This window comes from Myodes glareolus, chromosome 2, assembly GCF_982192425.1.
Source record: "Myodes glareolus chromosome 2, mMyoGla1.1, whole genome shotgun sequence".
Lineage (NCBI taxonomy): Eukaryota > Metazoa > Chordata > Mammalia > Rodentia > Cricetidae > Myodes > Myodes glareolus.
The window spans coordinates 4,546,553-4,571,088 of record NC_142027.1 but is presented as its reverse complement, the minus strand read 5'-3'; the positions used below and the strand labels follow the sequence as shown (position 1 = coordinate 4,571,088).

Genomic DNA, 24,536 nt, shown 5'->3' with positions numbered 1-24,536 from the left:
AGAAAGAAAGAAGCTCAATGGTTTAACAGGAAGAAATGGACGTGGCCAGTCACACATGAGTCACACCTGTGGAAAGGCTTTAGGGTCACTAAGAGTACCGAAACCTTTCCAAGAGAACCACACTCAGAAAAAGACGGGCATACAAAACTACAGCTGTGCTGGAAATCACACCTTCTCTGACTGCAAGTAAAGAGATCAAAACAGACTCCAGCGAAGCCCAAGGGTACAGCATTTTCTTATTTATGTAAAAACATGTCCTCTTTTAGTACAACCTGAATCCATTCATTAAATAAGCTCTGAATATGGACTGCTTTCCATAAGACTGCATCATATGGGGGACTAGAGACGGCTCAGTGGGTAAGAGCAGAAGCTCACTTCTCTTGGGTGCACAGTGTCTCACAACCATGTGACAATATTCACTCCAGGAAACCTGACGCCCTCCTTTGTCCTCAAAGAACACTAGGTAACAAGTGATTCACAAACACACATACTTAAACTGGGCGGTGGTGGCGCACTCCATTAATCCCAGCACTCAGGAGGCAGAGACTGGTAGATCTCTGAGTACAAGGCCATCCTGGTCTACAAGAAGCTAGCTCAGGACCAAAGGCACCAAAGCTACACAGAGAAACACTATCTCTAAAAGAAAAAAACAAAAACGAATAACGAAAATGAACAACAAAAAACACACTTGAATTTATAAAATTAATCTTTCTTTCTTTTTTTTTTTTTTTTGAGACAGGGTTTCTCTGTACAGTCCTAGCTGTCCTAGACCAGGCTATAGACCAGGCTGGCCTTGAACTCCAATATCCACCTACCTCTGACTCCAAGTGCTGAGATTAACGGTGTGTGCCACCACTGCCCAGTATAAAAATGAATTTTTAAGTTAAAAAGTGTTTGTTTGTTTATTGTGTGTGTGGCTTGTGTAAATGTGTGTGTCCATATTTATTCTTATGCACGTGTATGTGAAAGTCAGGTGGACATCAAGTGTGCAGTTTACATTCTGAGTCAGGGTCTTTCATGAACCTGAAGTTCACCAACTGGTGAGACCGACAAGGACCTGTGTTCTCCATCTCAGCACTTTACCCGGTGAGCTCCCCACAAAGGTTCACCCTAGCAGAGGAGCTGTGCGCAACAACTGACTAGAAGGATAAAAAGGTCAGTTTTCTCTGTGAGAGTAATGCTGACCATGTGCCAGTGTAGGGCCATAAGAATACTTGAGCAGACAAACTGGCTGTATAGATATGCAGAGTTGGAGGGGGTGTGGTGGGGTGAATATTATCAAAATATATACAAATTCTCGTAGAAGACAGACAGACAGTCTCTACAAATAAGCAGGGCAGGTCTGAAGGACAACTTACCAGTTAAGAGTGCACACTGTTCTTTGAGAGGCCCTGAGAGCAGTTCCCAGCACCCACCCAATGTGGAGTGGGCTCACAACTGCAACTCCAGCCCCAGGAGACCTAATGCCCTTCCTTCTGGCCTTCTCTGGTTTGCCCTCAAGGGGACATATCAACCCATCCTAACAGATCCACATGTATATGCACACTACTTTTAAAAATAAAGAAAAGTAAGTGGGCAAAGTGACATACACCTGTAATCCTCGCACTAAATAGGCTGTGGCAAGAAACTGGAGAGTTTGACACAACAAGGAAGACCAGATCTGTCTCAAAAAGCCCCATGGGTAAAAAACGGTTTTTAAAATAAAAGTAATCTGTTAAACAGGAGGAGGAAAAAAACAAAACCCTCAGTTAAATTAGTAAAATTGGCCTTTGCAGTGAAAGAATGATGAACACATTTGCAGAATTTTAAAAAAATGAATGCTTACAGTATGGCTCTCAAGTTCGGCAATTTTTTCAGGTTCTTCAAACCCCAAAAAATACATTCTAATCACATGATCAGTACTTCCCGTGGCTAAAAACATACCACCTGGAATAAAAATGTTAGAGTTTAAATGTGTAGCTTCTAACATGCACACTAACAGAACACACTTCTACTCCGCATTGAGACCCCCTCTACAAGCCCCTCCTCCAGCTCTTTAAACACAGTTACAAAGTTCAACTCTTAGCTTTGGTGGAAAACCTAATCCAACTGGGAACACTCCCTTATCTCACTCAGCTTTAATTCCAACCAGGTAGTCCCCAACACGTTCTGTCTCCTGAGCAAATAAACACTTCCACAACCAGAGTTCACTAGGACAGTGTCCTATCTTAAGGGAAATGGAGTGGGCCTAGTCTGCACAATTTGTCATAAGTCTGCTGTTCAAGGAAAGAATGAGGGGAATAATATCTCCAAGATTCTGTCACATTTAAACAAAAATACATACATAAGCAGGATCTCAGAGAATAACATCCTACACATGGACACATGACCCCAGAAAACTGACTTACATGATACCATGAGCCTCCCTGCTGAGAATTCTCTTACATATTACTGACTGAACAGTGTTAATCAACACAGAGGGAAGAAAGAGGAAGTGGGCTGAACCTCACTGACATCACTCTCCTTTGACAAGCCCACACCAGTGTTCTCAGGTTTGTCTTTGTTCCACTGAACCCAGTACTTAAAAACCAAATAGTGAACTCCAGAAATTATCAACACAAATTTAGCTAATATAGAACAGAATTCATGGGATACTTTCCTGACTGACGCCCCAAACAGTAACAAGTGCCGTGATGAACGGTGCTATCTTACCGACACTAAACGAGGAGCACAGCATCTGAACACCAGGTCTCGGCTTTTCTGTGAACTTCAGGGGGCGTGGACTTTAAAAGAGATGATATGCCTTTAGAATACATGCTAACATTTAATCAGAGCACTGGGGAGTTTTATCTATTACTACTAAGTATGCATGATGAGTGTACATTGAGTGCACACATGCCATGTTGCACACTACCAGAGGCAAAAGGGCAGTTTTCAGGAGTAAACACCCTGGGCTCTGGGAATGTAACTCAAGTCATCAGATTTCCACAGCAAGAGCTATTACCCTATGAGCCACCTCAGTGGCCCTAAAATACTGCCTTAAACACAGCCTAACTAACATTACTATCATCTCCTTGTGTTGGGGATACAGCTCAACTAGTAGACTACCTACCTGCCTAAACAAGTTTAGATTTGGTCAACATAAAAATGGGACAAACCCAAATGTACCATATCAACATATTTCTATGTTGACACAACTTCAATGAAAGGCTTTTAGAGTCTAGTTCATGTATAACAAAATACATCTCAATATCAATCTTCAACTTTCATTTAAAAATACGTAAGTTGGGACTCTGGTATATTATAAATTCAGATATACCAACATGTTAACTGTTGTGGAATAATGCCCTTGTCCACTGTAAAAAACAAAAAGTCACTCATATTGGTTTAATAAAATGTTGATTGGCCAGTAGCCAGGCAGGAAGTATAAGCAGGGCAACCATACTAAGAGAATTCTGGGAAGAGGAACGGCAGAGAGCCAGTCAAAGCCAGATGCAGAGGACGCAAGATGAGAATGCCTTACTGAGAAAAAGTACCAAGTCACGTGGCTAAACAAAGTCAAAAATTATGGGTTAATTTAAATTGTAAGAGCTAGTTGATAATAAGACTGAGCTAACAGGCCAAACATTTTTAATAAATATACACCTCTATGTGTTTCTTTGGGACAGAACGGCTACAAGACCAGGCTGGACAGAAACTTTTGTCTACAAGCAACAATAACAATAACAAAATATGTGTGTAAATGCATATAAAATCTCTCGGGCTAGAGAGATGGTTCAGTGGTTAAGAGCACTAGCTGCTCTTCCAGAGGTCCTGGGTTCAATTCCCAGCACCCCCATCATGGCTCATAGCCACCTATAATGGGGGTTTGACCCCCTCTTCTGGCCTAAAGGTATACATGCAGATAGAACACTCATATATAAAATAAATAAATCTTAGAAACAAATTAATGCCTGCATTTAAAAATAAAATTATATATTTATAAAAGGGGGGGCTGGAGAGATGGCTCAGAGGTTACTGACTGCTCTTCCAGAGGTCCTGAGTTCAAGTCCCAGCAACCACATGGTGGCTCACAACCATCTATGAGATTTGGTTCACTCTTCTGGCCTGCAGGTGTACACTGTATACATAAATAATAAAGTCTTTAAAAAAAATAAAATCGGTCAAATTTTTTAAGACATACAAAAATGTTTTCTGCCTTAATATCACAAATCTTTAATTCCAGCACTCAGAAGAAGGGACAAGCGGAACCTTTTGAGTTAGAAGCAAGCCTGATCTACATAGCAAGTGTTAGGCCAGACAGAGTTCTGTAGTGAAACCATCTCAAAAAGGGAGGGGCGGGGGGCTGGAAAAATGGCTCAGTGGTTAAGAGCACTCTTATGCTCTTCTAGAGGTCCTGAGTTCAATTCCCAGCAACCACGTGGTGACTCACTATCATCTATAATGAGACCTGGTGTCCTCTTCTGAGGTGCAGGTGTGCATGCCAGAACACTGTATACATAATAAATAAATAAATCTTAAAAAAAAAAAAGTTTTGCTTCTTTTTCCTTTTCTCAAGACAGGGTTTCTCTGTGTAGCCCTAGCTGTCCTGGATGGAACTCTGAAGACCAGATAGTCTTGAACTCAGAGACCCACCTACACAGATCCACCTGTCTTTGCCTGCTGGGATTAGAGGCATTTATACAATTTAAATGAGCTTCAGTTCGTCAAGTGCATTAGAACTCTAAATACTCAGTGGTCACAGGCGGCTTTGTAGCCACTGCTCTCTAACAGCAAAGTCCCTGAGTCCAGAGCTCCTGTCAACGCTTCTGATCACACACCTAACCCTCCGTGTCTATCTTTTCTAAATATCTGTTGTTTGATTTTGCTTACAAACGTGAGCAATGAAAAAGTTCTTTAGGCTTTCCTGTTCCAGTGAAGCTGATGCAATGACAAATTGAGCTCAGGAGATTATTTTCCTTTTAGACTGTCCCCATCACATTAAAACATCGTGTAAATCACTCACCTGAATTTCAAGGACTCCAAATCCCACTGCCAAAAGCAAACAGTGCCGTCAGCACCAGTGGAGACCATGTATCTCTGAGGTCCTTTGGCCATTGGGCTAAACTGAAAGTCAACAACACACATGAGTCTCCATCTACAGTCTCTCCTTAGTTACAGCTTAGCAGTTCCCAAGTTCTCATCAGCTGACACACTGACAAAGGTGACAATCAGCACAGTGAGAACTCTAAGAGTGCACACTAACTCACTGTGATTCTGATCAATTCTCACAACAAGCAAACAAGAACAATAGTAACTCTGACAAGGTCAAGATCTAGTTTTAAGACACTAAAGAACACCAATCCTGAGCCTCAGTAACTAGCACTATTCAGTGTAACAAGGACAATGATAGAATTACAAATGGAAAAACCAAAACGAAAGTGTGTAGAGTGGGGGGATCTATCCTGAAATTCACTCTGTAGACCAGGCTAGCCTCAGTCTCAGAGATTTGCCTGCCCCTGCCTCCTGAGTGCTGGGATTCAAGTCATCACTGCCAGGCTAGTATAAGACATCTTACATGTGGGAAACTATGGGTGGTATGGGAGATAGGGTCATGCTTGAGAATACAACAGTACATTTCAAACTCATCAGTGACTTACACATCTTACAAAATAAAACTGAAGAAAACGAAGTGCTACTGTAACATCTGAATAAGAAAGACATTCGTGGACCGGCAGCTAAGGAAGGCAGACGCAGGTGGATCTCTGGTGAGTTTAAGGCCAGTCTGGTCTACAGAGCAAACCTCTAGATACTTATGTGCCTGCTGCTCCATTTTACTCCACTCTAGCTTGCCAATTCCTGTCTGGACTAATACACTGATTTCTAACACTTCTATGGCAGTGCTGCTGCCACAGGGTCTCTACTTAACTCTTAAGTATCTATAGAGCCCTTGATGGTTTCTGATTTACAGTAATCCTCCTGTCTTGAATACTGGTACTGGCAAGCACTGCCCACCACACCCACCAATCTGTACTTTCTAATATTTAATACCTAATCCACACATTTTAATATTTACTCTGTATGTGCATAATCCACACACTTTTTAAATGTGTTTTTTGCTTCATTCTGTGCTTCCCCTGGAGGAATGTCAATTACACAAGAGTACATAACTTAGTCAAAACCTACCTCTTAAGCTATCTCTTCTCTTCTGACCTTTCAACTCACTAAATCTCCAATTTCTTGTTGTGTCCATATTCTGTTAAATTTATCCACTGCATTCCTTTTGAAGGTTGGAGTTCTGATTTTTTAAGAAACAGATCCTGCTATACAGCCCAGGCTTGCTTTGAACCCATGACCCTCCCACTGGAGATTAAAGGCCTGAGTCACTACACTGGGCTTCAGCCACTGGATTCTTAAAGTCGGTTATGGATTTTAATTGTAGAGTTTGCTTCTGTGCTTCTGGCTCACTGGTGGATTGATTCTGCTTATTCATACTGGCTAACTGTATTTAAGCGCAAGCAGTCCCAACTCAGACCTGGAACATCCACCCACTTTGTAAATCTCCATTCTGTCTTACCACTGCATTTCTCCTGTCCAGTAAAGCTCGGCTCTTATTATTTATTTGCATTTTTCTTTAATATTCCTTTTTTATGCCTTATGTTTGCTTATCTCTAAATGAAGCAACTTAGGCTTTTAGCCTGCACCATACTGGCGATTCCTGATTCAGGAGAACAGATTCTTTGAAACTGGGCTTCGGTTTCTGGGCAGGTTAATTTAGTTCTAGATCATCCTTATTTCTATGATGAAACTCTTCTGGTTACAACAGGGTTGTTCTTATCTTTTAAACCCTCTACAACAGACCCTAGTTTTTATTCACTTCCTCCCTTAACCCATGATTCCTGTCATATGTTCAGCAAAACATCCCAGGTAAGCCCCTTTAAAGTACCAAACACCTCTTAATACAAGGTTCTCTTCTTTGGGCTTTCCTTATTTATCACATAGTGACAACTCAACTTCCCAATACAAAGCCTCACCTGTCTCATCTGTGCGGTGCTTCTACAAATCTTAAAGTAAGTCCAGTCTTGGGGGCTGGAGGAGTAGCTCAGCATTTAAGAGCACTGATTGCTTTCTCAGATTCTGGGTTCAATTTCCAGCACACATAGGCAGCTCACAACTGTCTACAACTGCAGTACTATGGGAACTGATGTCATCTACATGTACAGACATACATGCAGGCAAAACACCCACACTCATAAAATTAAAAAAATCTTTAAAATAAAAAGAAGTCCAGGCAACTTTGAACATTTCATTCCTAGAGAATACTCTGCCTCTGGTGGTAATTACACCTTAATACTTATATTTTTCATAATGTAAATTTTATTAAATGAAAATAGACTATGGAGTTCTGTAAAACGCAAATACTAAAAACCTGTCATTATTCTTAGCTAAAACAGGCTTGTCATCAGTTGTGTTCTGATCTTCTACCTAATCCTCCTATAGGCAATACCATAAACAATGCCTTTAATCTCAACACAAACAGGCAGGACTCAGTAAACTACATGCCAGCCAGGGTTATACTGAGTGCCTACATACTGGTCGTAATCTCAACAAACTGAATGACGCTATCACTTAATTTTAAGGATCCTCTTAAAGCACCAATACAGGAAGCATAGAACTCAAGGAAACCACGAGTCCAGCCCAGTGCTCTGGTTGGAGGTACAGTCAGTCCTGAGGCCTGCCCAGCAGACTGCAAGCACATGTGCACAGCCCCACGTAACTAACAGAATGGTTCCAGGCAAAGCTAGCACTACTGCATGCTCCAGCACTGCTCAAATGTATTTTATCAAAGAGCACAAGGCTCCTCCATAGCTGCTCTACTTCCTGGAGGTTCATCAGAACATAATAACTATAACACAAGCTAGTTTTAATTAATTTTTAAGCTGAAAAGACTTCTCGGGGTGAGGAATGTATTTCAGCTAGCAGAGTACCTGCCAACTATACCTGAAGTCTGTGCTTCTAGCGCTAGTAATTCAATAGGTGTAGCAATACACACCTGTAATTCCAGTTCTGGCACCCCAGAAGTAGAGGCTGGGGGGGGGGGGGGGAGATGATAAAGTCAAGGTCACACTTGGTAACAAACCGGGTGGAAGATCAACCAAAGCTACAGGAGACTGTCTCAAACAAGTTTTTCCAAAATAATGGGCACCTAAAAACCTTTATGAATTTCAAGCTGAAACATTATCTTTACATGAGAATGAATAGCTTTACTGTGCATCATGGCACACGGGTAAAGACCGGAAAGTCACTCTGCAAGACTCAGTTCTTTCCTTCCAGGACTCAAACTCAGGTTATCAGACATGGCAGAAATTGCCTTTACGCACTGAGCTATCTCTCCAGGCCAAGAATACCATTTTAAGCATATGTGTGAAAACACTCAGAAGAAGTCAAGTCACTCTGATCACAGAACTCTACACCAAAGCTGCATAGGAAAATGGAATCCTCTCTGCACATTTAACCAAATCTTAATTGCAACAACACATAGTTAAAAACCTCATAAATCTAACAATTTAACTCAATCTAAGAAATGTGAGTTAAAGAGGAATAATAATAATCAAAGGTTGGGTGTGATGCGTACACCTTTGCTCTCAGCACTCAAGAGGCAAAAGTAAGTGGGTATCTGAATTCCAGGACAGCCAGGGCTACACACAGAAACTGCCTCAAAAACAGAAAACAGCAACGTTTCCAGTTCCTGCTGAGCCAATGGTCTTAAGGCAGCAATCAATGGGTTCTAACGGAGGACAGCAGCAGCTCTGACGGGAGAGCTGATGTTTCCAGGACATGGCAGTGTGAGAAATTTTCTTCTAACCAAGAATTCTCAAGCACTGCCACAAGCATATTAAAGCATAATCCTCACACATGGTGTTTAACAGGATAAGCTATCCCTGCAGGTCGATTCATAAACAAAGAGTACCACTGCTCTGAGACAGTCAACTCCACAGGAGCAGGTACAGAGACCTCTGAGGGTCCAGGCATGAGTCTGGGACCTACCAGGTTGTAGACAGGAACCAGAGACCTCAGCAGGTCCGTACAAGTGGTGTAGGAGGGTCTTCTTTCTATGTGTTGCTTTCATTGGTTGAATAAAGAAAACTGTCTTGGCCTTTTGATAGGGCAAAACTTAGCCGGAGTAGACAGAAAAGAATGTTGGGAGAAAGGAGGCAGAGAGAGAGAGAGAGAGAGAGAGAGAGAGAGAGAGTCGCCCACCATGAAGCTGCCAGGTCAGACATGCTGAATCTTTCCCGGTAAGCCACGAGCTCGTGGTGACATACAGATTATTAGAAATGGGTTGAATCAAGATGTGAGAGTTAGCCAATAAGAGGCTAGAACTAATGGGCTAGGCAGTGTTTAAATGAATACAATTTGTGTGTTGTTATTTCAGGTAAAGCTAGCCAGGCGGCCAGGAGCGGGAAGCGGCCTGCAGCTCCTTTTTAAAACATGCACAGCCGAGAGTCTGAGAACAGGAAGTAGACCTGAGCCAGGACCACTATGGGTCCAGGCGTGAGTCTGAGACCTACGAGGAACTAGGCCTCGTAGGTCTGGGATCGATCACCAGAGTCACAAACAGCCCCAACAACACAAACTAGAGGAAAAGATGGGTAGACAAGGTAAGAACACACACAACACCACAAAGAGCAACACAACACCAGTAAAATCTAGTGACCCTTTAACAGGAAGACTTGAACAACCAAATACAGATGAAGCAGAAGAAAATGACCTAAAAAAATAACTTCAGGAGAATGTTTGAAACTCTTAAAGAGGAAATGAGAAATTCCCTCAAAAAAAAAAAATTGGAGGAAAAGACAAATAAATTGGAAGACAACAACAAATCCCTTAGAAAAACAAAACAAAAAAAGCAATCAAACATATAAAAGAAACTATTCAAGACTTGAAATCTGAAGTAGAGACAATAAAGAAAACACAAGTCAAGGAAATTATAGAAACAGAAATCATGAGACGATCAGGAACCACAAATGCAAGCATAAACAGCAGAATAGAAGAGATGGAAGACAGAATCTCAAGTGCTGAAGATAGAATAGAGGAAATAGACTTATCGGCCAAAGAAAACACTAAATCTAACAAAAGCTTAACACAAAATATCCAGGAAATATGGGACACCATGAAAAGACCAAACCTAAGAATAATAGGAATAGAAGGAGAAGGTCAACTCAAAAGCACAGAAAATATACTTAACAAAATCACAGAAGAAAACTTTCCCAACCTAAAGAAAGACATGCCTATGAAGATACAAGAAGCTTACAGAACACCAAAATAGACTGGATAAAAAATAAGAAAAAAGTCCCTCACCACATAATAAAACACTAAACATACAGAATAAAGAAAGAATATTAAAAGCTGCAAAGGAAAAAGGCCAAGTAACATATAAAGGCAGACCTATCAGAATTACACCTGACTTCTCACTAGAAACAAAGAAAGCCAGAAAATCGTGGCCAAGCCTTATGGAGACATTAAGAGACCACGGATGCCAGACCAGACTACTATACCCAGCAAAACTTTCCATCACTACAGAAGGACAAAACAAGATATTCCATGACAGAACCAGATTTAACCAATACCTAGCCACAAACACAGCCCCAAATAAAATACTAGAAGAAAAACTCCAACCCAAGGAAGTTGGCTACATTCCACAAAAACACAGACAATTGATGGTCTCATAGCAGCAAATTGCAAAGGGAAAAACACAAAAATTAACATCACCAACAATGAAAACTAAATTAACAGGAGACAGCAATCAATGGTCATTAATATCCCTTAATATAAACGGACTCAACTCCCCTATAAAAAGACACAGGCTAACAGATTGGATACAAAAACAGAATCCATCCTTTTGCTGCATACAAGAAACACACCTCAACCTCAAAGGCAGACATCGCCTCACAGTAAAGGGTTAGGAAAAAAAATTTCCTATCAAATGGACCTAAGAAACAAGCTGCTATAGCTATTCTAATATCTAACAAAATAGACTTCAAACTAAAATCAATCAAAAGAGACAAAGGACATTTCATATTAGTCACAGGGAAAATCCATCAAGAGGAAATCTCAATAGTGAACATCTATACCCCAAATTCAAGGGCACCCTCATATAAAATAAAACTTCTAAAGCTTAAATCATACATTAAACCCCAAACACTAATAGTGGGAAACTTCAACACTCCATTCTCACCACTGGACAGGTCAGTCAGATAAAAAAATTAACAAAGAAATAAGGAAACTAACATGTTATGACTCAAATGGACTTAACAGACATCTATAGAACATTCCATCCAAACATAAAAGAATATACCTTCTTCTCAGCACCTCATGGAATCTTCTCAAAAACTGACCACATACTCAGTAAAAAAACAAACCTCAACAGATAGGAAAAAAAAATGGAATAACCCCATGTATCTTATCGGATCACCACGGCTTAAAACTAGAATATAACAGCAACACTAATTTCAGAAAGCCCACATACACATGAAAATTAAACAATTCTCACTTAATCATCAATGGGTCAAGGGAGAAATTAAAGACTTCCTAAAATTCAAAGAAAATATCCTCACAACATACCCAAATTTATGGGACACAATGAAAGCAGTATTAAGAGGAAAGCTCATGGCACTAAATGCCTTCATAAAGAAGCTGGAAAATTCCCACACTAGTGAATTAACAGAACATTTGAAAACTTTAGAACAAAAAGAAGTAAACTCACCCCAGAGAACTAGACAGCAGGAAATAATCAAATTGAGATCTAAAATCAACAAAATAGAAGCAAAGAAAACAATACACAGAAATCAATAAGACAAAGATATCCAAAATAACCAAAAGGCAGAGAGAAATTATCCAAATTAATTAAATCAGAAATGAAAAGGGGACATAACAACAGACACAGCTGAAATACAGAGAATCATCAGGTCAAATTTCGAAAACCTGTACTCCACAAAATTGGAAAACTTAAAAGAAATGGATAACTTTCTGGATAAATATCACTTACCCAAATTAAATCATGATCAGATGAGCAAATTAACAAACCTATAACTGCTGAAGAAATAGAAACAGTCATCAAAAGTTTCCCAACCAAAAAAAGCTCAGGACCAGATGGTTTCAGCTCGGAATTCCACAAGATTTTCAAAGAAGAACTAATACCAATACTCCTCAAATTGTTTCATACAATAGAAACAGAAGGAACATTGCCAAACTCTTTTTATGAGGCTACAATTACCCTGATATCCAAACCACATAAAGACATTACTACGAGAATTACACACCAATCTCACTCATGAACATTGATGCAAAAGTACAAAATAAAATTCTGCAGATTGTATACAAGAACACATCAGCACCATCATCAAGTCGGCTTCATCCCAAGATGCAGGGACGTTCAATATACAAAAATCTATCAACGTAATCCACCATATAAACAAACTGGAAAAAAAAAAACACATGATCATCTCATTAGATGATGAAAGCCTTCAATAAAATACAACATCCCTTCATGATAAAGGTCTTGGAGAGAGCAGGGATACAAGGAACACACCTAAACATAATAAAGGCTATATACAGCAAGCCAACATCCAACATCCAACTAAATGGAGAGAAACTCCCAGCGATTCTACTGAAATCAGGAATAAGACAAGGTTGTCTACTCTCTCCATATCTGTTCAATATAGTTCTTGAGGTCCTAGCTAAAACAATAAGACAACGAAAGGAGATAAAGGGGATACAAATTGGAAAACAAGGAGTCAAACTCTCACTATTTGCTGATGATATGATAGTTTACATAAGCAATCCCCAAAAATCTACCAAGGAACTTCTACAACTCATAAACACTTTCAGTAATATAGCAGGATACAAGATTAAATCAAAAAGATCAGTAGCCGCCCTGTACACAGATGATAAATGGGCTGAGAAAGAAATCAGAGAAACATCACCCTTCACAATAGCCACAAATAGCATAAAATATCGCGGAATAACTCTAACCAAAAAAGTGGAAGACTTGTATAACAAGAACTGTAAATCTTTGAAGAAAGAAATTGAAGAAGACACCAGAAAGTGGAAAGATCTCCCATGCTATCGGGTAGGTAGAATGAACATAGTGAAAATGGTAATCTTACCAAAAGCAATCTACAGATTCAACACAATGCCCATCAAAATCCCAGCAAAATTCTTCATAGACCTAGAAAGAACAGTACTCAACTTCATATGGAAAAGCAGAAAATCCAGGATAGCTGAAACAACCCTGTACAATAAAGAAACTTCTGGAAGCATCACAATCCCTGACTTCAAACTCTACTACAGAGCTACAGTACTGAAAACAGCCTGGCATAAAAACAGACAGGAGGACCAATGGAACCAAATCTAAGACCTGGATATTAATCCACACAACTATGAACACTTGATTTTTGACAAAGAAGCAAAAAATATCAAATGGAAAAAAGAAACCATATTTAACAAGTGGTGCTGACATAACTGGATATCAGCATGTAGAAGAATAAAAACAGATCCATGCACGAAACTCAAGTCCAAATGAATCAAAGACCTCAACATAAAGCCAGCCACACTGAACCTCATAGAAGAGAAAGTGGGAAGTACATTTGACTGCATTGGCACAGGAGACCATTTCCTAAATATAACCCCAGCAGCGCAGACACTGAGAGAAACAATTAATAAATGGGACCTCCTGAAACCGAAAAGCTTCTGTAAAGCAAAGGACACGGTCAACAAGACAAAATGATAGCCTACAGAATGGGAAAAGATCTTCACTAACTCCATATCAGACAGAGGTCTGATCTCCAAAATACACAAAAAAACGCAAGAAATTGGTCATCAAAAGAACAAATAATTCAATTAAAAAAATGGAGTACAGGCCTAAATAGAAAACTCTCAACAGAGGAATCTAAAATGGCTGAAAGAAACTTAAGGAAATGCTCAACATACACAGTCAGAGAAATGCAAATCAAAACAACTCTGAGATTCCATCTTACACCTGTAAGAATGGCCAAGATCAAAAACACTAATGACAACTTATGCTGGAGAGGTTGTGGGGTAAAGGGAACACACCTGCATTGCTAGTGGGAATGCAAGCTGGTACAGCCCCTTTGGATATCAGTGTGGCGATTTCACAGAAAATTAGGAAACAATCTTAAGACCCAGCAATATCACTTTTGGGTATATATCCAAAGGATGCTCAATCATGCCACAAGGACATGTGTTCAACTATGTTCAGCTTTGTTTGTCATAGCCAGAACCTTAAAACAACCTCAATGCCCCTTGGCCGAAGAATGGATAAGGAAAATGTGGTACATTTACACTTGGAGTATTACACAGAAAAAAAAAAAAAAAACCAAACCACACATCTTGAAATTTGCAGGGAAATGGATGGAGCTAGAAAACATCATATTGAGTGAGGTAACCCCAGACCCAGGTAGACAAATATCATATGTACTCACTCATAAGTGGTTTTTAAACATATAGCAAAGAAAACCAGCCTATAAATCACAATCCCAGAGAACCTAGACAAAAAAGAGGACCCTAAGAGAGACATACATGGATCTAATCTACATGGGAAGTAGAAAAAGACAAGATTTCCTGAGTAAATTAGGAACATGGGACCATGAGAGAGGGTTGAAGGGGAGGAGAGAGGCAGGGAGGGAGCAGAGAAAAATGTAGACCTCAAAATAATCTATTAAAATAAAAAGTAAATTAAATTAAAATAAAAGTTAAGCCGACAGGCCGCAGAGACCCACTACATTTTTCAACACTTCATGTATATATTGAAAACAACTTCCCACTTATTGTAGGAAGATTTTATCTAATTTAATCAACTCAACCAAATGTACCAGTTTTAAACAGAAAAATAACCTATTACCAGTTTGTCACAGGCTTTCCTGCAGTTCAAACAAAAGCTTTAAAGCGGTCAGTAAGTCACTCTGAAAGCTCTGTGTCCTTACACCTTATTCTTCCATAACCTGTAGAAATACATTATCAGCTGAGCTGGAGATAGCTCAGCTGCCAACCACTCAATGACTCAGCGCTCTTAGACATAGGCTCAATTCTCAGTACACACATGGCAGCTCACAAGCAATCCCCTTATGGTCTCCCAGGTTTCTGCACACACAATGGTGCAGATGTAGATGTTAGCCCAACACCCACACATAAAATAAAAATCAATTTTAAAAAAGAAACAATCGAATTTTTAAAACATCATATAATCACATCACCTTACTACTTCATTCCAAAAGTTAAACTGTGGCGTCAGTCGGCTAGAAGTTACCTGCAAAGACGTAATTGACCCCGTGTGTCCTTGCAGCACAGCAACTGGGGCACAGGTCCTCAAGCACCACACCCTGATGATCTTATCACAGCTTCCTGCTGCAATCAGTGTGTTCTCGTAGTTCACAGCCATGTCTGAAATTTCTGCAGAATGGCCTCTTAACGTAGACAACAAGCGGCCATTATGTGTTGACCAAATCTTTACCAAACAATCATCTGACCCCTAAAAAAAGCAACACCCCAACACAAATGTTAACACAGCATCCACTAAACTGAAATAGGAATGATACCTCCCTTATTAACTATTATTCCTGTCCTTTTCAAGCAAATACTGTAATTACTACCTTTATCACCAGAACACACAGACTTAGCATTTCTCTTCAAAGCAGAAAGTTTACACAGAATCTACGAGTCAGATTCTCCCATATACTACTGTTTTCACAAAGTTCTCTCCCAAGAATATAGTAGGCCCAGCCCTAAGTTCCCACTCCCCAATACCAGTTACAGGAGCAAATTAGTTCACCAAGCTACAAATCGAAACTGGGACAGACCTAAATTCCTGGGACCAGACTACACACTGTAGTGGGGAAAGCACCCTCTTTTGAAATAAACAAGTCTCAAATTTATAATACCAAACCAGATACTGTTCATCAATCAACACAGCTGAGTATGTTTTCAATCCACTTAAAAAATTATTTTAGTCTTAAAAACATTGGAACAGTCATACTCTTAATTTTCAAATAATGTCTTGAATACAAAAATGAATATAATGAATTAGTGATTGATTAATCCATGTAAGTATGAGTCATTACTAATGATCTGGGATTTTGCTGAGAGGTAAGAGGGAGCTTTTTACTGATAAATGTAGGATTAATGGCAATGTAACTTAATTCCTTTAGTCTCAAATGTCCTAGAAGAGAAACTTTCTACCATTTGAAAACAGAGTGCATGGCCACAGAGCTAGAGAGAGAGCACTGGTTACTCTGAAGCAGGCCTCAAACTCATCATCACCTCCCCAGGAGTTATACAGACTCCTCAATGTTTTGGAACCTCCACTCTCAACACAGCCCAGACCTGACTGTGTTGCCCAATCACTTGAAGTAACACTTAAGGAACTACAAAATTTTAGACCCTGCACCACATCTCCATGATCAAAATGTCTATGGATGGGAAGTAAAAGCCTCTCCATGCTCCTTGTCAAGGATGTTACAGCACTCCAGGCAGTACCAAACGAGTAAGATGTTCACTCACTGTAAAGATTCTACGTCCTGTCCTATCAAATGCTACACAGTACACAGCAGACAGATGTCCGAGAATCCTCCTGTGCATCTTTAGATGCTGGTACATAGTTCCTGGGAACGCTGTGCTAAAAGTGGAACACCCTGTGAGCTGTTTTCCTCGATGTATCTCCACTAGGAAATAAAAACAACGGAAATGGTTAAGGGGGAGCCAGTATGTAAAAATTAAAAAAGATCCCAAAACAATTTCCAGAGTTTTAGAAATCCAAATGATTCACTCTTTGTCCTAATTCTACTGAACTATAACATAACCATTTTTAATTAAGTCAACAAGAAATTTGAAATTTGGTACTTTTTACTACTGCGATCACACTATACCAGGACTTCCACTGCATCTATAAAGTCTTCATGAAATTCAGAAACAGTTTGGGGGCCCCACAGGCCAACCGCACTCACCAAGACTTGGTGGGGAGCCATAATTGACGGGCATTTCAGGAGGTCTTCCTCTGTGAAGAGCAGCAAAGGCAGAGCCCTTCCACACTGTGTGCCTGCAGTCTTTAAAACGAAGTTTAGATACACATAAAATCTTGACAGTTAATCCAAAGAAAGATCTTATACAATACTTACGTACATTGTAATAAACTGTTTATTCAAAGTTTTACCAACTACTGTACTTTAACAGAAAAGCCTGGGAGGTTTATTGTGCTATTCTGGAGACATCTCAGATACAGCAGCAGTAACACTGACAGCACAGCACTTTACAATCACCAAGTGCTTTCCACATACATTAGCTCATGGAGTCCTCACAACAACCCTGTGAGGTAGGTGTTCCCACTAATTTACAAATGAGGTGACTGAGGCTCAAAGGTTCCAGGACCTTTAAAGAGATCCACTGTAAATGATTAGTAAGAGGGAATGGAATACCAAGTTAGCTGTTTATTTTTCAATGCAAAATACCATACAACATTTAAAATGAGCAGTCTTATCACAACTGACCCCAGTTTTCAAAAGTGGAGAATTTTAAGATTTAACTTATCTGATGTCTCTAAACATCTTTGACTTGACTCATTCAGTTTCAGATTCATTCGGCCAGTACTATTTTACCTTGAACTCAGGAAGAATTAGTGAGTTCAAGTTAATTCAGCTTCCCACATTAGGATGGAAGAAGAGCACATACAGTGTGTGAGTGAGCCTTCTAAAGCCACACCCCACCAGGTCTAAAGAAGACACGGGCCTCGTGTCCCACTCCTGCTGAGCTACAACGAGCTGCTTCACAGCTGCAAACAAGGGAGAGGCACGGTACTGAACCACCTCCACTGAGCTCGGGTGCCCACACTAACAGGCATGCCATGTTTTACATGAACAGAAGGCATCCTCTGGCACTAGCACAAAACACAAGCAGAAATAGGGTCCCTCGCTGAAGTCTCGTCTAAGCTGCCAGTCCTCACACAAGCCTCATCACAAAACAACATTGAGCTTGAGCTTGACAAGGAAAAAGAAAATGTGCTGCCCAAGCAGCTGCTGTAAAACAACTAGTGATGAAAATAATTACAAAGTGAACAGGGATGCCGAAAAGGAGGATGGGACAGTCTTCTGATTAGAGCCACAGTGCGGCACGATTATAGGGCACTAAGAAACAACTAAGGCTGGCAAGCTGGTCTGGCATGAAACCAAGAAGCAGGGTACTCTTTCTCAGTCAAGCTTTGTTCTAGTGGAGCACCTAAGAGGTAGCATTACATCAGCTTGTAACAAAATAATCACAATGAAATTCAAGTCTGCTAAGATCAGAACCAACACACTTGCCATTAGCAGTTTAGCCACATATATACATAGAGCATATCACACACAGGTACTTAGTCTAAGTCAATTATACGAGCTAACAGAAAAAGTGTAGCAATTCCAAACATTTTGCTAGCACATAACTTAGCAAAAAAAAAATTGTTAGTAAAAAATAAAAGGAACCATGCAAGTTTACATTTTTGGTGCATGTTTTTCAAGCTGCTACCATTTTTTAAATCACTTCTCCTTATTACAAAGGATTTTAGGAATCTAAGTATCCAAAGTAATACTTCTAGTATTTAAAGAGTTTATTAGACACATACAATCACATCCATTGAAGTTATGAGAAAGCTACAAAACGGAAAAATTAACAACTAACATTGATAAAACCCTCAAACACATCTTATATTCAAGCTTTTAGCTTAACATCTGTCTTTATCAATTCTGAAATGCAGAAGGACCCATTAAACACATTATAAAATTCAAAGATCTACACTAATTGCAGAGAATTTATAGTCCATGGCATTAGTTACATTGTTACCTTGCACAACGCTTACACAACTTCACAATTATAACAGAGCTACTAATACAAAGCAGAACACTTCTTCAAATTAAGGTACCTTTTGCTGTACGTAGCAAAGACTGCCTTCCCGCACCAAGCAAAGAAGTGACTCTTGAAATACTGGGTGGGATTTCTTTATCCAGCATCGGGCCGATGCGCTGGCAGATCTGTAACAGGTGATCAGGAGCCACATGCTTATTGGACAAGACCTGGTTGGAAAGAAACGTTTTAATAACAACACTGCATATAGGAATACTCAAACACCTTTTTTAACTCATGGTAGTCTGTTAAATGTGAAGATCACAGTGAAAACTACAGAACATTGTAAGAAAAATTAGACACTTTACACATGAAACTCTCTGTAGACTCACACTCTATAAATATAAATTCCAAGATTTTCCTTTATAGAAATTGACAATTTTATCCTAAAAATTCAAATGCAAATGACACGGAAAAAATTAAACCAACTTTGAAAAGGTGCAAACACCACTTCATCTCAAGACTAGCAATAGATGCATAATCTAAACAGGATGTGTCAGAACCGATCCATCACAGGACGAAATGGGCAGAAAGAGACGGACATGTTTCTAACACACCCACTTCTAACAAGGTGCAGATGCTACTACTCAGTGCAGAAAACAATTCCCCAATAAATGGTGCTGGAACAAGGACGTACACAATTTCTCAAAAAACAATCAACTTTCAATGTCTACTTCTGTTGTGCTTACATGGCATCTAAACACTGACCATTTTAGAACAAAATGTAAACAGCAGACATGATATCATATATAATAAAATTGTCACTTCGTAAGTTACATTTATAAAAACAGAAAAAGAAATCCTTTGGTCTGAGGGAGGTCAGAGATTTCTAATGACACCAGAACAACAAATCAAAGAGAAAACTGCTATTCTTCAAACAGTGTTTTCCTCACAAGGCACTGTTGAGTGAGTCAAGAAGTCACAAAGCAAAAGAAATACCGCACACACCTGATGAGGAACTTGCATCTAGAACAGATGAGAAAGGCCCAGAGCTCTTGGCAGTACCCAACAACACAACATTCAAACACTACCCAGCACTAACCTGTCAGAACCCAATTCTGACCTAACTATTTGAGCAAAGAACGTGAACCCGGAGGCAAATGGGCATAAAGACACCCAGAGAGCAGAGCGGTGATACAGATTCAAACCACCAGGAGCCCCTGCTAGTATCAAGCAGTCTAGCCTGGCTACTATTAAAGACTGGCCATGGCCAGGTGGAGAAACTAGCCATACACTTTTAAGTCCAGCACTTGATGGCAGTGATAAGGGGACAAGCTGGAGAGGGGAATCGAGGGAGCTGGGACAGTGTACACATGCATTCCAGTATCAAAGGACAAAGAAACTCAATTATATGATACAACAATTGTGTTTACTACAATCAGAGAACATCAGAAAGTGCATGAAGGGTACCAGGAGAACTCTTCACTGTTCATTATGGTGACAACACTTAGCTTTTACCAAAGTCCACACTTGAAATAAGAAAAATTAGACAGAATGTTAATTACACCTAATTAAGGACAAGAGCAAGCACAAAGAGAATTGGAGTTTTTGACTCATGAAGTTACACACTGTTAAAAGACAGGAATGCATCTGGAATAAAAATAAATGCTGCCTGCCTAGGGTTTCTTTTTTTATTTTTTAAGGCAGCTTCCCTCTGTATCCCTCCCTGGCATGGTGCGGGAGAATTATCTGTATTCTGTCAATCATGTATTTTAATAAAACGCTGATTGGCCAGGCAGGAAGTATAGGCGGGAAAACCAGACAGGAAGTAGAGGTGATGCAATGAGAACAGGAGAATTCTGGGAAGCAGGAAGGTTCCTCAGCCATTCCTGCGCAGACCACCGAAGAGGCAACATGTAAGCTGTCACACTGAGAAAGGTACTGAGTCCCTGTGTCTAACATAGATAACGATAATGGGGTAATATATGTTACAAGAGTTAACAAGAAGCCTGACCAAATGGGCCAATCAGTTTATAACCTTATGGAGTCCAGTGTGTTATTTTTCTTTGGGCTTGCCGGTTGTCGGGTACCGGGTGGGACAGATACCCCAACAAGCCGGCCCGTCATATTACAATGGCAGGCCTGGAACTTATTAGCCCATTCAGGCTGGCTTTGAACTTGCATCAATGCTCCACCTGAGTCTCCAGGGTGCTCGGATTACACGTGTAAACCACCACACTCAACTTCACTCTCACTGACTATCTGAATTGTAATGCCCAGCACTTCTGGAATGACAAATGCCACTGGGCAGGATAAACCCACTTGGGCAGGCACTACTGTGATATTAACGTTTCCAAACTCTGGGACACACTCCTCTAGAGAAACACTGACATATGTGATTACAGATCTATACTGACCTCAACTATTAGTTAATGTTCAGCTGGAACCTCCAGCTCACTCCTGTTTTATGCAGAAAGCCCCATTCCTCTCTCCAAATCCCACCCACTCAGAAATCTCTGAACAAAGAAAAGCCCAGCAGTCCAAGTCCCCACCTAAACACTCCATCTTTTGTCCATACTTGGGCACAAACCCAGCCTGTTGTGGACAGGTCATCACCCCTTGCCTACAGGTATATAAGCTCCCTGATTTAGTTTGGGAGTCTGACCTCTCCTGCCTCCATCTCTGGAGCTGGAGAACTCACCCGGGAGTTGCTTTGCTCAAATAAACCTGTTCTTTTACTTTTTCAATTCGGTCTGATGAGGCTTACTGCATCAGCAGACAAACCTATTATGAGGGTACAGAAAACCTGTTAACAGACTTCTGATCGTAACTGTCCTGAAAGTCACTCTGCAGACCAGGTGGCCTCAAATGCACTGAGATCAACCTGCCTCTGTCTTGCGAGTGCTGGGATTAAAGTTAAAGGCATGTACAACTACCACCCGGCCAGGTAGCACACACCTTTAATCCCAGCACTTAGGTAGCAGAGGAAGGCAGGAGGCCAGCCTGAGCTATGAGATCGTCTCAACACACACACACACACACACACACGCACACACCAATGATGATGACAAATCAGAATCTAAACAGACTCCAGTAAAACAAGTCAAAGATACTTCAGAAAATGATCCTCAAAAGTCAGCATTAAACTTGACAGTCGTGCAGTAGACTTGTGTAAATCTGCTTCAGAGATTGTAGATTTGGTTTACTTGCTTGGGGTGGGTGTTGTTTGATAGATCTGTAGAGTAACCCAGAGCTTCATACATGAACAAGAGGCACTCTATGACCAAGCTCCATCACTAGTACCATGACAATGCAGTGGTGTAAGTTTTGTTTTTGAGACAGGGTTATGCTATGTATAGAAGTCTAGGATGCCTCTACTTAAGATCCCATGCCTCAGCTGTCTGAGGTGCGATAGGAGGCACCTGCCTCTCTTCACGGATGTGTAATTTCACATGTCCCTAGGAAGCTAGCTAGATTAAGGGGCTGAAGAAATGAAGACCAGCTCCTACTTCTCTTGCGGTCACCACATTGAGTATACATAGACACCAAACACTCTAAGAGGTTTTCCCACTAGGCTGTACACAGTAACAGTGGCTCTTCAATGTAGAAGTGTCATATTGTACTGGAGTACACCCTTAACAAATGTGAGTATGTTACACGGGATTTTAACAAATACTTCTCATCTTTTTTGTTAATGACTTATTACTTGCTATTTTATATTTGTTTTATGACACAGAAATGGGGTTAGACAAGAGTGAAGTTCACCCGGTCATCTTGAGAACAGAATGGGCTGGCAGGCAAAGACGACAACCCCTAACATCAACAGCACACTCGCAGCAGAGACTGCTAAGAATACCAGTGCAGTAGGTGGCAGGGGTGGAGCAGCTTTGCAGGTGGCTGGAGAGAGGGATGGTCAGCAGCAGGAAGAGCACTCACTGACTGCTCTTGTAGATGACCTGGATTCGGTTCCCAGCACACAAGATGCTCAACTCAAGCGCTTCTAACTCCAGTTCCAAGGAATCTGACACACTGCTGATTTGTAAAGACACCAGGGAGTCTTATGCTACCCATTCATTCAGCCAAATCACTCATACACAAAATAAAAATACTAATAAAAAATGATGAAGTGTAAATTAATTAATCTTACCAAAAACCAGGAGTTAGATCAGGGTAAAACCTGAAAGATCAGAAGCAGCCAATGACCTCCTTCCTCTTCCATTCCTCCAGTCCAAAAGGCTGAGACCCTGTCTCCACCCAGCTTTATCCCTTCCTGTCTCTGCTCCACATTGTCAGTTCCTGTATCCTCTCTGAACTGACCTCCAGATCGCTATGGCTAACTAGTGACTAGCTCTGCCCTCTGACCTCCTGGAAAGCTTTACTTGTCAGAACACAAACAAAATTATCAAACATGATGATATATTGTTTTGCAAAGTAAGCAAGAACCTTCACCTTCAGCTTTGAAGATGAGAAGCACAGAGGCTGGCCATTAAGTAGATATAACCAACCAAAAGCAATCACAATAGCATCACACTTTAAACTACAACAACAGTTAGCAAAGAATTCTATAGGCATCCAGGTGTTGGTAGCACAGCACTCAGGAAACAAGAGGCAGGCAGATCTCTATGAATTCGAGGTCAGCCTGATCTACAGAGTATTTTCCAGGACAGCTAGAGAAACCCTATCTAAAAAAACAAAACATAGGGGCTCGAGAGATGGCTCAGAGGTTAAGAGCACTGACTGCCCTTCCAGAGGTCCAGAGTTCAATTCACAGCAACCACATGGTGGCTCACGGCCATCTGTAATGAGATCTGGTGCTCTTCTGGCATGCAAAGAAGAAATGTTGTATACATAATAAATAAATAAATCTTTTAAAAAAACAAAACATAAACAACAACAACAACAACAAAAACCCTCTATAGGGTCCTTCAAAAGACATTCAACATTTGGTGCTGAAAAAGTGAAAATGTTCCTTTCAACTGCTGTCCATATCCTGAGTACAAATGAACCGTTTCTCAAATGATCTGTGACATACAATAGAAAGTGGACCGGTGGTGACCACCTCACTGGACACGTAAAGAAGTGTCAAAGCCAAACCTACACAAAAAGGCCACATTCAATTGGGTGGTCTGCTGCCAGTCCGACCCATAACAAACCCATACATCTGAGAAGCCCAGAAATGCATGCGATGCACAAAACTCAATGTCTCAACTGACACGGACCAACAGAAAGGAGCCAACTCTCCATGACAACAAACGACTCACCGCGACAGCAGCGCCTTGTGAACAAACCTGGCTGTGAGTTTGGCCTTTTCAACCCAACTTCACAACCACTTTTCCAAACATCTTAACGCTGCAATAAAGAGCACTGGTTGCTCTCCTAGGGGTCCCAGGTTCAATGTCCTGCACCCACAATTGTAGTTAACTACAGTCCAGGGCATTTGACACCATCTTCTGGACTCTGTGGGCACCAAGCCACCTGTAGTACAGACAGAACACCCATTAACACACAAAACAGAGTAAGTAAATCTAGTCAAGTATGATGGCACACACCTTTTAATCCCAGCACTGAGGCTAAGGCAAGAAGATCTGAGTTTCAGCCTGGTTTACATGATAAGACTTTGTCTCAAAAATAAATCTAAAAACATTTGGTATTTTTGTTTTCTTGATGTGCACTGGTGTTTTGCCTGCATGCAT

At 40.5% G+C, this 24,536-nt stretch overlaps 1 protein-coding gene across 3 annotated transcripts in view; it reads right to left on the bottom strand.

Annotated features, from left to right (window-relative positions):
• The window catches only part of Brwd1 (bromodomain and WD repeat domain containing 1), an 84,564-nt gene that overhangs the window by 51,224 nt on the left and 8,804 nt on the right, over positions 1-24,536 (bottom strand). For all 3 annotated transcript variants that reach the window (XM_087898815.1, XM_087898819.1, XM_087898821.1), the window contains exons 5-11: positions 18,923-19,073; positions 16,980-17,078; positions 16,537-16,697; positions 15,287-15,508; positions 4,985-5,085; positions 2,692-2,762; positions 1,826-1,926 (exon numbers count right to left, since the gene is read on the bottom strand). In XM_087898815.1, the coding sequence (XP_087754941.1) occupies positions 1,826-1,926; positions 2,692-2,762; positions 4,985-5,085; positions 15,287-15,508; positions 16,537-16,697; positions 16,980-17,078; positions 18,923-19,073 (906 nt within the window). The remainder of the gene's footprint in view (positions 1-1,825; positions 1,927-2,691; positions 2,763-4,984; positions 5,086-15,286; positions 15,509-16,536; positions 16,698-16,979; positions 17,079-18,922; positions 19,074-24,536) is intronic.